The sequence below is a fragment of the Dysidea avara genome, chromosome 3 (genome assembly GCF_963678975.1).
Source record: "Dysidea avara chromosome 3, odDysAvar1.4, whole genome shotgun sequence".
Lineage (NCBI taxonomy): Eukaryota > Metazoa > Porifera > Demospongiae > Dictyoceratida > Dysideidae > Dysidea > Dysidea avara.
The window spans coordinates 12,358,005-12,370,682 of NC_089274.1; the positions used below are offsets into that span (position 1 = coordinate 12,358,005).

General features: G+C 37.7%; 1 protein-coding gene across 1 annotated transcript; it reads left to right on the forward strand.

The window, feature by feature from the left end:
- The first annotated feature begins 9,919 nt into the window (after positions 1-9,919).
- Positions 9,920-10,793, forward strand: LOC136248327 (uncharacterized). Its single transcript, XM_066040118.1, has 3 exons — positions 9,920-10,301; positions 10,387-10,534; positions 10,610-10,793. Exons 1-3 carry the CDS (start codon positions 9,920-9,922, stop codon positions 10,791-10,793), a joined length of 714 nt encoding a protein of 237 aa, XP_065896190.1.
- The last annotated feature ends 1,885 nt before the right edge of the window (positions 10,794-12,678 follow it).

Here is a 12,678-nt window from a genome sequence, read left to right on the forward strand (position 1 = left end):
TTGCCATAAAGCAATATTAAATAAATAAATAACCTTCTTGCAGATACAGGAAGCTAATTTTACTGATAAACGCTGTGTGTTAACTACAGGCCACAATAGGGCAACACACTTCTGTGCAGCAGCTTTATTATTATATTGATCCATAATTTTGTGTAGTGTGTGCATGTCTTTCTAAACCAAAAGGCCTTTGGCAAAAAGGTTATGTCTATATCCATGAGATATCTGTGCACTATATACCTAGGTGCTAAAAATCAGTGTAGTAAATCCTTCTGATGCAGTACTATATAGTGACTTCACAGTAGGAGGCTGTAGCACATACACATGCACACACACACACACACACACACACACACACACACACACACACACACACACACACACACACACACACACACACACACACACACACACACACACACACACACACAAACACACGCACGCACACACATATTATGCACATGTGCACACATGCATACACACACACATTTACTTTAACATGTATACTATTGTCTATGGAATGATTCTCAATACATTGGTGCTTGCGTTGCATGTAGATGCTTAACATTCTTCATTGAATGACTTTCACCATAACTTCTGAAATTTAATTCCTAGGATACAGATGTCATACTACTACAGTAGTTAGATCACATAAGTATAAAGGCTTCCGATTGCTATACAATTTGTATATGTATAATCTCATTGATGGCATCAGCAGTTAAACTGCCTGATCATGACTACATCACTATTTGATAAAGGCCAAAGATATGAAAGCTCCGATGACCATGCAGTTAGACTTTCTAACAGTGATTAGTGAAACATGCAGCTAACAGAATAATATGTATACACAAATTCCAAAACACTGTAATTACTGCTATACTGCAATAGTTGTGCATTTTTGCAAGAATATATAGCTAATGTTTGTAAGGATGGACATAGAGAGCTTATATCTACCCTATAACTTTTCACTAATCCTGTTTTTATTCCTGCACTCCCTGTTCATAACCAGTGTTGAAAGTATTTTAATTCAAGAAAATGTTTTTACCCAACTACTTAAATTGTTTGTAACTATATACGTAACTGCATACAGTAATGACACAACTCAAAATATGAAATACATATATACCACCAGCAAGACACACAAACAGTTAAACATTCATTCATTCAATCAAAAATTCCTTAGTCCCTTGTTGTCATAATAGTATTCATACCTATAACATATATACTTACTACCTCAGCAGCATCGGCAGTCACCTAAATAGGATGTTATATATCACTTGTAGTGTAAATTAACACCTAAACTGTAGTACTCACTCAAAATGATATGTGTTGGGAATGGCCATGCAGGACCATCATCAGCAAACAATAATTACATCTGCTGAGCCCCTAGTGATGCTACTGGTGGTCATTCTGCATTATTCTCTGTCAAAGGAACATGCTGTAGGAAGATACGTGGTATGGTGAGGAAGATTAGAGTATCACAATTGTGTGATTCTTTGTATGTTTGGTATTATTATAGACTTTTTTTATTTGACTATTTATTCATTTTTGTAGTACTCTTAATAGAGAACAAACTCCTGTGTAATAATATAAGTCGTGACCATTCTTAGCACAAACCGGCACTGGTGGAATTTTCTTACAATTAACCATTTACAAAAATTACCTATAGTTGCAAGCAAGCAATATAGTAGCCATGTTTATCTGTAGTAGCTATAAGGTATTATGACTTAGGAAGCAATTTGCATGCATATAGCTTTATCTATGACAAATTACTCAGGAAACATCATTAAGAAACTTCCTAAGGAAAGCAGAAAATTTCACTTAAGGATGTGTCACATGACAGTGAACGTATACACATACAAGAAGTCACTACCTGTTAGGCTTCATTTTCAAGGCAATGTGAAAAAGACATTTTGTGTGACGCATATATAAAACAATAAAAAAGATACAAAGTGATGGCCAAAGTAACAAAGAATTAGGATCCCCACATAGTAGTATAAGGAAATTTGTAGGTTACAGTAGTAAACACATCTGCTTTAGGAAGTAGAACTTGATCACATAAAACTGTGCACTCTATTGTATACCATAGATAAGGGATAAGGTAAACATCACTGGCATACAGCAACACAGAAAACATTGTATATACACACTATAGTTCTTCTATCCACAAATATATGAGTCAATCACATACTCTGAGGCTAAGAATAGACCACTGGGGATTATTTTGATACGTAGTGTAAGATCTGGTTATATGAACTGGTTACTGAATGGCTTTCATTTGTCCAATTCATGCAGCTTTACATTTGATATTAGGATTGCTTATTAAAAAGGTGATATCATGATTTGTAATAAATAGCAAAAAATGCCAGAAACTAAATCTGATGATGCATGGGTTCCTGAAAATCCTCATCAAAACAATTAAGATAAGCAAAATAATTCTATAATGCAAGTAAGTACAGTGTATATTTTCAATACATAATTTTTACCGTGTTCATGTATCCTGATCAGTTGTGTAAGCAAGTATGTACTGTAGATCACATTTTCATATGGACAACTCCCTTCAAACTATGATGCATACAAGTAGACCACCATAACTTTGTAAGAATCAGTTGCATATCTAGCTTATGCAGTGCAGTGTGTGTATATATTATGTTGTGCATGCATGAGTACATGCGTGCATGTGTGCATCCAGTTGAGTATGGTGTGTGTGTGTATGTGTGTGTGCGTGTGTGCGTGTGTGTGTGTGTGTGTGTGCATGCAGTTGTGTATAGTGTGTGTGTGTGTGTGTGTGTGTGTGCACATGCATGCATTAATTGTATGGGTGTACATGCATGTGTGTATGTGTGCTGGAACTGCTGGGAAACAGCTACAGCCATATTTTGCATGGAGGCTGGAGGCTTTGTTTTGCTTTGCTTGCTTGTGTGTAGTGTATGTATGTGTGTATTATAGCCACACAGTAATTAGACTAGCATTATATAGTGCAGTATATTATTAGAACAGCACCAGTATCTATATATGCATACATCACTCTGTATACAGTGTAATAACAGTGTGAGCATTGGTCTCCATTTACAAGTAGGAAACTCAAGTACTAAAGTTATCATAAGATAATGTTGAGCTCAGAAACTATTTGTATATAAGGTTCATCACTATACGTAACATGCGATGTACCATGCAATGTATTGAAGCTGTATATGGTATCTAATAGTTGCCATACACAACTACTGTATAAGAGAGCCCACCATGCATGAACATTGATGTGTAGTGATTGTAAACCAGCTGAAACATGATGATATCTACCTATATTACAGTTTGCAGCTATCATGGGAGAGGTAGAGAGTCCTGCTTTAATTGTTGTACAGAATATAACAATCAGACATATCATATATATAAGATGGTAAAAGGTTAAGTAGCTAAGTGGATGTCCATTCAAATACTATTTCTAAAAGAAGTAAGCAGTAGAGTTATATCAAAACACCAGAAAATTTAGATTTTCATAGAGATTAGTCTGCAGATGTATTAAAACAAAAATATATAAAGAGCTGTTGACTTGTACCCAAACGAAGCACATGCTTAATGGCAATGCAGCTTAGTTTCTAAGAGCCACACAATACAGTGTACACTGTACACACACTTTGATGGTTTCATAATTGGTTGTTAATATAATTGTCATGCATTGTTGTGCTGAAATATCAAGTGGAGTGATACATTATGTTAAATTTGTGTAATATTTAAAAAATGCATGTGAGTGTGGAAGTTTATGACTTCCTACACTATTGACTTCCTGCGCTATAGTGACTAAACTATTTAGAAAATCCTTACAATCAGGTGGAGTACCACTAGATTGGAGAAAGGCAATCACTGTACTCCCTCCAACCATAGACCAACTAGTCTCACCTCTATAACCAGTAAACTCTTAGGACATATCATAGTCAGTAATATAATGACCCATTTAGAAAGTTATAGTATCCTTGTACATTGCCAACATGGTTTTCGACAAAGATGGTCACGTGGCATAGTTAGTTACTTTTGTTAATGAACTTTTAGACTGATGTGATTGCTATGGACCTTAGTAAAGCATTTGATACTGTGCCACACAAGAGACTACTAGAAAAACTTAGGTTTTTATTAATACCCAACTCGCCTAGACATATGGAAAACTTCCTTTGTTATCAAAAGCAAAGAGTCACTGTCAATGGTCAGGCCTCTGAATTTGTAAATATTATGTCTCAGTGGAATTCCACAGGGCACTCTATTCTAGTTCTTATCTACATGAACAACCTCCCTGACAACTTAGAGTCCCCGGTTAGACTTTACGTTGATGACTGTATTCTGTATCAACTATCAACTACTCATTTCCACAGAAGACACAGCCATTCTACAACATGATTTTACACACCTCAGCAATTGGGAGCTGTGGCAAATGAATTATGGCATTCCAAAATATTATGTTCTCCATGTTAGCAGGAGCCATCAGACAATTAAGTGTTAGCATATGTCAATACAAACTTGAAAACTGTATCCAAAAGTCAGTTGATGAAATGATTTATTTAGGAATCAATATAAACTCTAGACAAACCACATTCTATGCATCACCAAGAAAGCAAACCAATCTCTTGGTTTTCTCCAATGAAACTTATCAACAGCTTCTCAACCTGTAAAGGAATAGGCATACTTAACTTATGAGGCCAAAATCTAGGTGACCTAAGAACAATACTGCAATCAAGTAACATGCACACACTGTAACAATAATTAATCTTAATTATTGCAGAATTGTCATTGTATGATGGAGCAATTACAAATAAATAATATAATAATAAAGCCCCTTCTTGTTCTGCTGAGAGGGGCTTAGCCATGATATCTTGCCAACATTATCCTTCTTGCAGTGGGGCTGAAAACCGTAAGATTGATATATATATACCCATCCAAAAACAGCTTGTAGCTGTAAAACAAGTGCGCATCCAAGTAAAGCAGAGTTAACTGTGACAAAAAGTAATGATATCATAATGCGGCCATGTGCAAGGTGTGCAAGTTGTAAAATTCAACCCTGACCAGATACAGATCTTGCTACAGGTAGCAGAAAGCATTGAAAACTGGTCTGCAAATGACTATCAGTAAAATGCGCAGTAAGCAATGTGCAGCTGTTGTGCTGGCAGTCACACCTTAATTATCAACAGCATGCAAATTCGTGGCACAACTTATGATCGTCAAGCAATGGCATCCTGTCAGGTCTCTGATAAGCTTAACAATGAAGAAGCATTCAACATGAGTGTCTGCAGCACCATGTCTGCTTGCACTATACTTTAAACTGTATAGCTATGTTTTAAACCTCTTTTACATGCAAGAATTGCCAGCAGGAAACTGAGTAACCCATAAACTGTGTACAACCTGTTAGTTGTCTCTTCAACCTTCTGACTTTATGGGGTTATGGCTCCTAGTGCCACAATGTACAAGTTTTTACACCCTCCACCTGGCTAGCTAATTGCATGACTGTTATCTATAGTCAACATGTAAAAATGTCCCCATACTATACATTAACAGTAATTGTTTCCTGCTCAAGTCATCTGATACTATTTTAATTTGTATTGATACTTTATGATTCATTAAGGTTTTTATGGATGGTGGTACACTGTTTAAAGGAACATCATGCTTTCTTAAATCTTGCTTAATATGCCCAGTTGATGCTGTAGTTGCTTCCTTGAACAAGAATCTTATACTCAGGGCCGCCCAGAGAAATTAAGGGGCCCAGGGCAAAGAGTTAAAGTGGGGCCCTTGACCCAAGTTGTAAAGTGAAGACCAAAAAAAAAAAAAAAAAAAAAAAAGGTCACAACCTGCTAGCAATAACAATAACTACCCATCACCAACCATATCTCCTTATCTATAAGCTTGCTACACTGCTCCTCTGAAGAATGCTGTGACTGCTCTATTAGAGTATTTAGATCTGACTGCTCTATTAGAGTATATCGATCTTTTAAACAGGTATTCAGGGGGCCCTTCACGGGGCCTCCTGGGGCCCCTTTCAGGTTGGGGCCCGGGGCAAAATGCCCCAGTTGCCCCCCCTGTGGGCGGCCCTGCTTATACTTACATTAATTGTTCTATGCATAGTCTACAGAGTCATTAAATGGGGACCTGGTGTCCTGGGGAAGCAACCCACCCAATTGTGTATACTCCATAATGGGTATGTAGTGTCAACACTGTGAGGCAAAGCAAAGGCCACTGTCCATGTCTTTCATAGAGGGGAAAAGGTTCAGTGGGATTTAGGTGCCCACGCATTTACTTGTGAGACGATTTTGAATCACAAGATTATACACTGCAATCACATAATGCAGTCATCAGAGACCATGTGTGTATAGCAAATACCCATATATCTTCCCTCTCTCCCACCTCACAGTAAACTAAGGCTAGTTACTATTTTAGCCACTGATATGCAGCATTCCAGGTACTGAAATAAATTATAATTAGATATACTGTATAGCTGGGAATGACCATGAATTTTTAGCACAAACGCTGGTGGAGCCTTCTTATGATCAGCCATTTTGAGATTAAGTATCTGCCACCTATAGTTGTAAATAAATGTAGCAGCCATAGCATATAGTACCATGACTTAGGAAATAGTCTGTAAATACCCAATGGTGGTTAGATGAGATAAATGTCACAAAAGCACAACATAGAAAGCATTTTTATGTACATAAAGCTACACCAATTGAAAGAACACTGTTGCTGTAAGTTCAGATTGACTAAATTAAAGCCATTCAGTAGTCAGTTCACATTTAAATCATCATGTGACCAGATCTTATACTATCAAAATAATCCCCAGTGGTCTATTCTTAGCCTCAGAGTCTGTGACTAATTCATGTAGTAGTGTGTATATAGTTGTTATTAGGGGCTTTGGACTCCATCCATGCATGTGTGCATCAGAAAAGTTAATTTCTGGAATTCTTTATATAATAATTATGTATGTATATACATCATGGAATTGCCTTTTAGTATTCAAAGCAAGGCCTAGGCATATAGATGAGGGATATAAGTTCAATACATAATTTTTTCATGTTCATGAATCTTTAATCATGGTTAAAATGAATTACATAAGCTTTGGAACATGCACACATTGCACCAGAAATTACCAACCTAATGGGTTAGAATGTATTGCAACTCAAGTTAATTTACACTGTGACCACAACATTAATAAGCAATAAGATTGTCTCTGCTAAAAATTCAAATGTCACCGACATGCATTAAAACATAATGGGAAAAGTAATAGATATCTTCCCAAGTGCAAGAAAATGATGTATGTACATAAACTGAATTGTTTCAGAAAATTAAGTAGCTACTGCGTGAAAATGAACAGTTTTTATCCAAGTTGTATACAGTTAGAAGAAATAGCTACCACCTACGTTATAAGTATCCATTAACACAATTACCTAGAAGAAACAAGGTTTCTGTATAGTTGGTCAACTGAACTACCTGATATAGATATCATAGAAAAGCTACTGAGAACATGTCATAAATAATACTTTTAATCATAGGCGGATCTGAGCGGGGCCAAGGGGGGGGGGGGGGGGTTGCCCCCTTGGGACTTACAGGGCTGTATTGACATCAGAAACAAGAATCATGCATTCACACTGTATTCAGAAGTATAGAAAGCCAACAGGCAAATAGAAGACAACAGTTATGAATGCATTTTACAATTATAAACCGTACATTGTGAAGAAAATGAGACAAATAAGTTTGAATTTTTGTGCTAAAGATGGAGATGCTCTACAATAGAGCAGTCACTCACTACTCTAATAAAACAGTCACAATTTTGACATAATTATTACAATACTACTTTATGTTTAATACACTTTACCATCAAACAAGTTTATTTATAACCAATTTTTATATGCTTTACAAAGCATGCATTTTGTTAGCTAAATAGTTACAAAAATTAAACCTAGGAGGCCAACTATAGAGTCTTAGAAAGTGTATGCCCTTCATTCATCCAGCTATCATATACTAGACAAAGTTATTACTAGCTATAGAGTTCTATTCTTCTCCTATTAGTGGATTTTGTCCTATAGCTTCTTGCCTCCCCTCCCCACCAACCCCCCCTAGCAGTGTCTCCTAAATCCACCTATGCTTTTATTAAATATAGCCAAATGTATATATCATGTGGAAAGACACTGAAAGATGACTGATATGTAGGTTATCTTGATAGTGCAATGTACACTTTTAAGGGTAGCCATGTCAGGATATACTAGGCTGATGTAATATTCCTTACAAGTGTATGATGCATCATCACTGAAAACCTATTCATTACACTACATTACACCACATTTGTTTCTTTTCATGTACAACTTCAGTGGGAACATTTTAATGGTAGACAAGTGCCACAAAAGTATACGTATATTATGATGGCATTAAGAAATTATACAAGTAGTGCATAAAATTTCCCAACACTTCAATGAACCACGTTTTCCTCATCTATAAATTATATGTAGTTATTATCATATGGACTCTTGTTGGTTGACTCCCTTCTATGCGTATAGACCACAACTTTGTACCTTTGGCATCATGTGCACGTGTGTGTGTGTGTGTGTGTGTGTGTGTGTGTGTGTGTGTGTGTGTGTGTGTGTGTGTGTGTGTGTGTGTGTGTGTGTGTGTGTGTGTGTGTGTGTGTGTGTGTGTGTGTGTGTGTGTGTGTGTGTGTGTGTGTGTGTGTGTGTGTGTGTGTGTGTGTGTGCAAGATGGAGAAGAGGAGGTTTGATGTGTCACAATTAAGGTCTGGGGCTGATGGTGATACTGGCTATGAGGCACCAGTATGTATGAGGTTTGTAGAAGGGGTGCTGGAGAGGGCACACACTATATGGGGTAACATTGATGAGCAGTAGTCTGCGTTTCACACTGCCTTGACTGAATCTGCTGCTAGTGTGTTGAGTTATGAGAAGAAACACCAACCTGATTGGTCTAGAGAGTCTTCTGATACTTTAAACCCATTCCTCCAATGTAGAAATGATTTGTACACTACTTGGTTGGATACTGGTAAAAAAGAGAAACATGTTAGGTTTAAGCAAGCAGGAGGAGAAGCAAGAAGAGCAATAAGGAAGGCAAAGTATGATTGGTTTGTAGCCAAGGCTACTGAGGTTGAATAAGGGAGTTTTGGTGGAGTAGAAGTATGGAAAGGTATTAGAGACTTACAATATGGAAGGAGAGGATTAATTCCATCTAGAGTAGTGACCATTGATGATGAAAATGGAAAACCATGCTGTAATCCTGCCTCTCAGCAAGCTTGATGGAGGAGACACTTTACAACTGTCCCCAACATTTGTAGTCATTTTGATCCCCAAGAGTTGGACCTTGTGGAGTAGAGACCAGTGTTTGAGAAGATTGCTGTTATTCCATCTAGCAATGAAGTTGCTGCTGCTCTTGCAAAAGTTAAGAATAGGAAGGCTCCTGGTACCTCAGGGATTTTACCTAAGATGGTTAAGATGGGGATGAATAACAGTGAATTTTGTGATTTGCTAACCAACTTGCTGAGAGCTGTGTGGAAGGAAGTGCGGGTGCCACAAGAATGGGTTGATGCCATCTTGATACCAATTGCCAAGAAGGGGAATTTGAAGTGCAGTGACAACTGGAGGGGATCTCTTTGTTGGAAGTAGTTGGTAAGGTGGTAACCAGAACTGGTTGCAGGAACGTGCTGAGAAGTTGCTCCCTGAATCACAGTGTGGTTTCAGGAAGGGTCAAGGTTGTGATGATATGATATTCACTATTCGGCAAAAGTCAGAGAAAGCTGTGGAACATCGAACAAAGCAATTTTTTATATTTGTAGACCTAAGGAAGGCATATGACTCAGTGTCCCGTGAAGCCCTTTGGAAGGTGCTTGCATGGGAAGCTTGGAGTACCAGAAGTGTTGATTAACATTGTGAGGTCCTTTCATGAGAACATGACTGTTCAGATTAGGTTAGGTGGAGAGTTATTAGAGGGAATTGATGTGAACAATGGCTTGAGGCAGGGATGTACTATTGCTCCAACACTATTTAATTTATATTCTTATGCTATTACTAAACGATGGCTTTCCCGAATAAAGAATGTAGAGAGTGTAGGCACTAGATTATTATATAGACTAGACCAACAGTTTTTCCGAAGGTCCACCAGTGGGGCAGAGGAATTTGATATTAATGAGTGTCGGTTTGCTGATGATGTGGTTTTATTAGCCACATCATGTGCCGGAGCTCAAGAGGCCATTACAGAATATCATTCTGTTGCAGCTGGTCTTGGATTGTCAGTTAGTTTTATCAAGACCAAGTTCATGGTGGCTGGACATAGTATAAAAGAAGAAGATAAGCAGCCAATAGTAATATCTGGGGGAATGTGGAGTGTGTGTCCAAATTTGTATATCTTGGTTCCCAGATGGGAAGTTGGACACAGAGGTGGAGAAAGGTATAGCTGCTGCATCCAGAGCGTTTGGTGCACTATGCCGTGCAGTTTTGCAAGACAGAACCCTGTCAGTTCTCACCAAGAGACTTGTGTATCAGGCATGTGTACTCAATGTACTATTGTATGGAGGGGAGTGTTGGACACCATATAAGCGACGCCTTGTTCGTTTGAATCATTTTCACCATTGATGTATTAGGACTATTCTTGGGATAAGCAGGAAGAAGCAGTGGGAACAGCATATCACTTCTGAAGCAACCCGTCACATGTGGGATGACCCTGAGACCATCAGTGAGAAACTGATTAGGCATCAGCTAGAGTGGTTGGGGCATTTAGCAAGAATGGGAGACAGCAGGACCCCCAAAAGAACATTATTTGGGTGATTACCCAAGAAACGACCACTTGATGAACCAAGAAAGAGATGGAGAAATGTAGTGAAGGCAGACCTTCAGACAATAGGACTATTGGATACTTGGTAAACCTCAGCACTCCACAGAGATCAATGGGACAACCTGTATAATGAAAGGGTAAGTAACAGTCAACTTCTAACAAGAACAGTGTACCAACAGTGCAATGTACGGTGTGAAGCAAGACCTTCCGTAGGGATCAGGATAAGGCAAAGCATAAATGTATAGAAGAAGACTGAAGCCGGTACACCAACAGCAGGGTGCACTGCAATATGCTGTTTGTGGAAGATAGTTTAGGAGTAAGGGTGGTCTTGCTGTACATAATTGTAGTGAACTCAATCCTATCAAACACAATATAATTGAACATGCACCAATTCCAGCAGTGGAGAATAGAATACAATGTTCTGTGTGTGAAAGATCTTTTAGCCAGTCTAGTGATCTGAAGCGACACAGATGTCTGGCAGAGGGATCACTGCCAATTGAACTTCAACATGGAGCTATTCAGTGCTCATTATGTCACCATTGGTTCCATAGTAGAGGAGGACTAACTGTTCACAGGTGTCGACCAGTTGAGTAGATATCTTAAGCTTCTTCGTACAACTGTATGAAGACCACATGACCTTTGTGGTAGTGGGGAGGAGGAGGAGGAGGTGTGCATGTGTGTGTGGCTGGTTCACTAAGCAGCAGTGGCTTAGCTTATGTTTTGCATGGTTTAGTGCTGAAGGCTTTACTTTGCTGGCTTGTGTGCACTCATAGTGTGTATTTACACAAAATCTACGTATATACATTTAAATAGAATAGTCTTCTATAGTGAGCATAGCACCAGTATCTATATACACAGTAGCAAAATGTATTTAAAACCTAGTAGCCACAAGCATTTTTACTTGTGGTATTCAATTTCAAGTTTTCTCAGTAAAACTGTTGAGTCAGTACAACTGCATGTATGTGTTACAGACGTGCATTTAACATTTAATATGCTGCAATTTATAATTTGTAAACAGGAACCAGTTACATTTAAAAGTTCGAAGATTCATGAACTTTAGTTGATGAATGTTTGAACCCCAACAATCCAAGTTCATTTGGGCCATAGTTCATACTACAACACTCAGAAGTAGGAAGTTCAAGTTATGCATGTGATAATGTTGGAACTGTTTTGGTATATTTTGTAAGCATCATCACTCTGATTCATACATACTGAAACTACATATGGTAGTGCAATGCATACTGACTATACATGGTGTAATGAGGTGTGAAAAATAATACTAGATGTTATATAGTATTAGGTATATGTCATGCAGTGTTTGTAATTTACAGTAATTTGCTATTACCAACTTGCAATGGTCTTATAGTTACATAATCACATGTACCATTTCAAGGATTTTTTCCCAGCTACTTGAATTGTTTCAGTTAATATGTACGATAATGATAAATTAGCAGCAGCTATCATAATCCAAAGCCGGTAGCTAGGTATATCTAGCAGCCTTGCTAACTATAAGTTATGCACACATTCAAACAGAGATTCAAATTAGAAAATTCAGTTGCTTGATTTTATATCTGTTTATACTTTCAATATTTATATTGTTCACATAAAAAAATGACATGCCCTACAACTTAAAAGACCCACATACACCATAGATGCAATGTGCACATATGTAACATCATTTGCATATAGTTTCTATCTACATACGCTGCCTGCCATATGGTATTTAGGAGGAACATGAACAATAGCAATTCTTAATGACATTATTGAAAGTATAAGCATGCTACCCACTATATATGTACACTATTTAGCACAATCAGCCTATTGTAACTGAGCACATATAGTAACATACTTCAAAACTAAGTTTGTGAGTAACCAGTT

Coding starts and splice junctions, on each gene's coding strand:
- LOC136248327 (XM_066040118.1), top strand. CDS start 9,920: ATGACTGTTCAGATTAGGTTAGGTGGAGAGTTATTAGAGGGAATTGAT. Junction 10,302..10,386: donor GTTCATGGTGGCTGGACATA/GTATAAAAGAAG, acceptor CTTGGTTCCCAG/ATGGGAAGTTGGACACAGAG. Junction 10,535..10,609: donor TGTGTACTCAATGTACTATT/GTATGGAGGGGA, acceptor TTGATGTATTAG/GACTATTCTTGGGATAAGCA.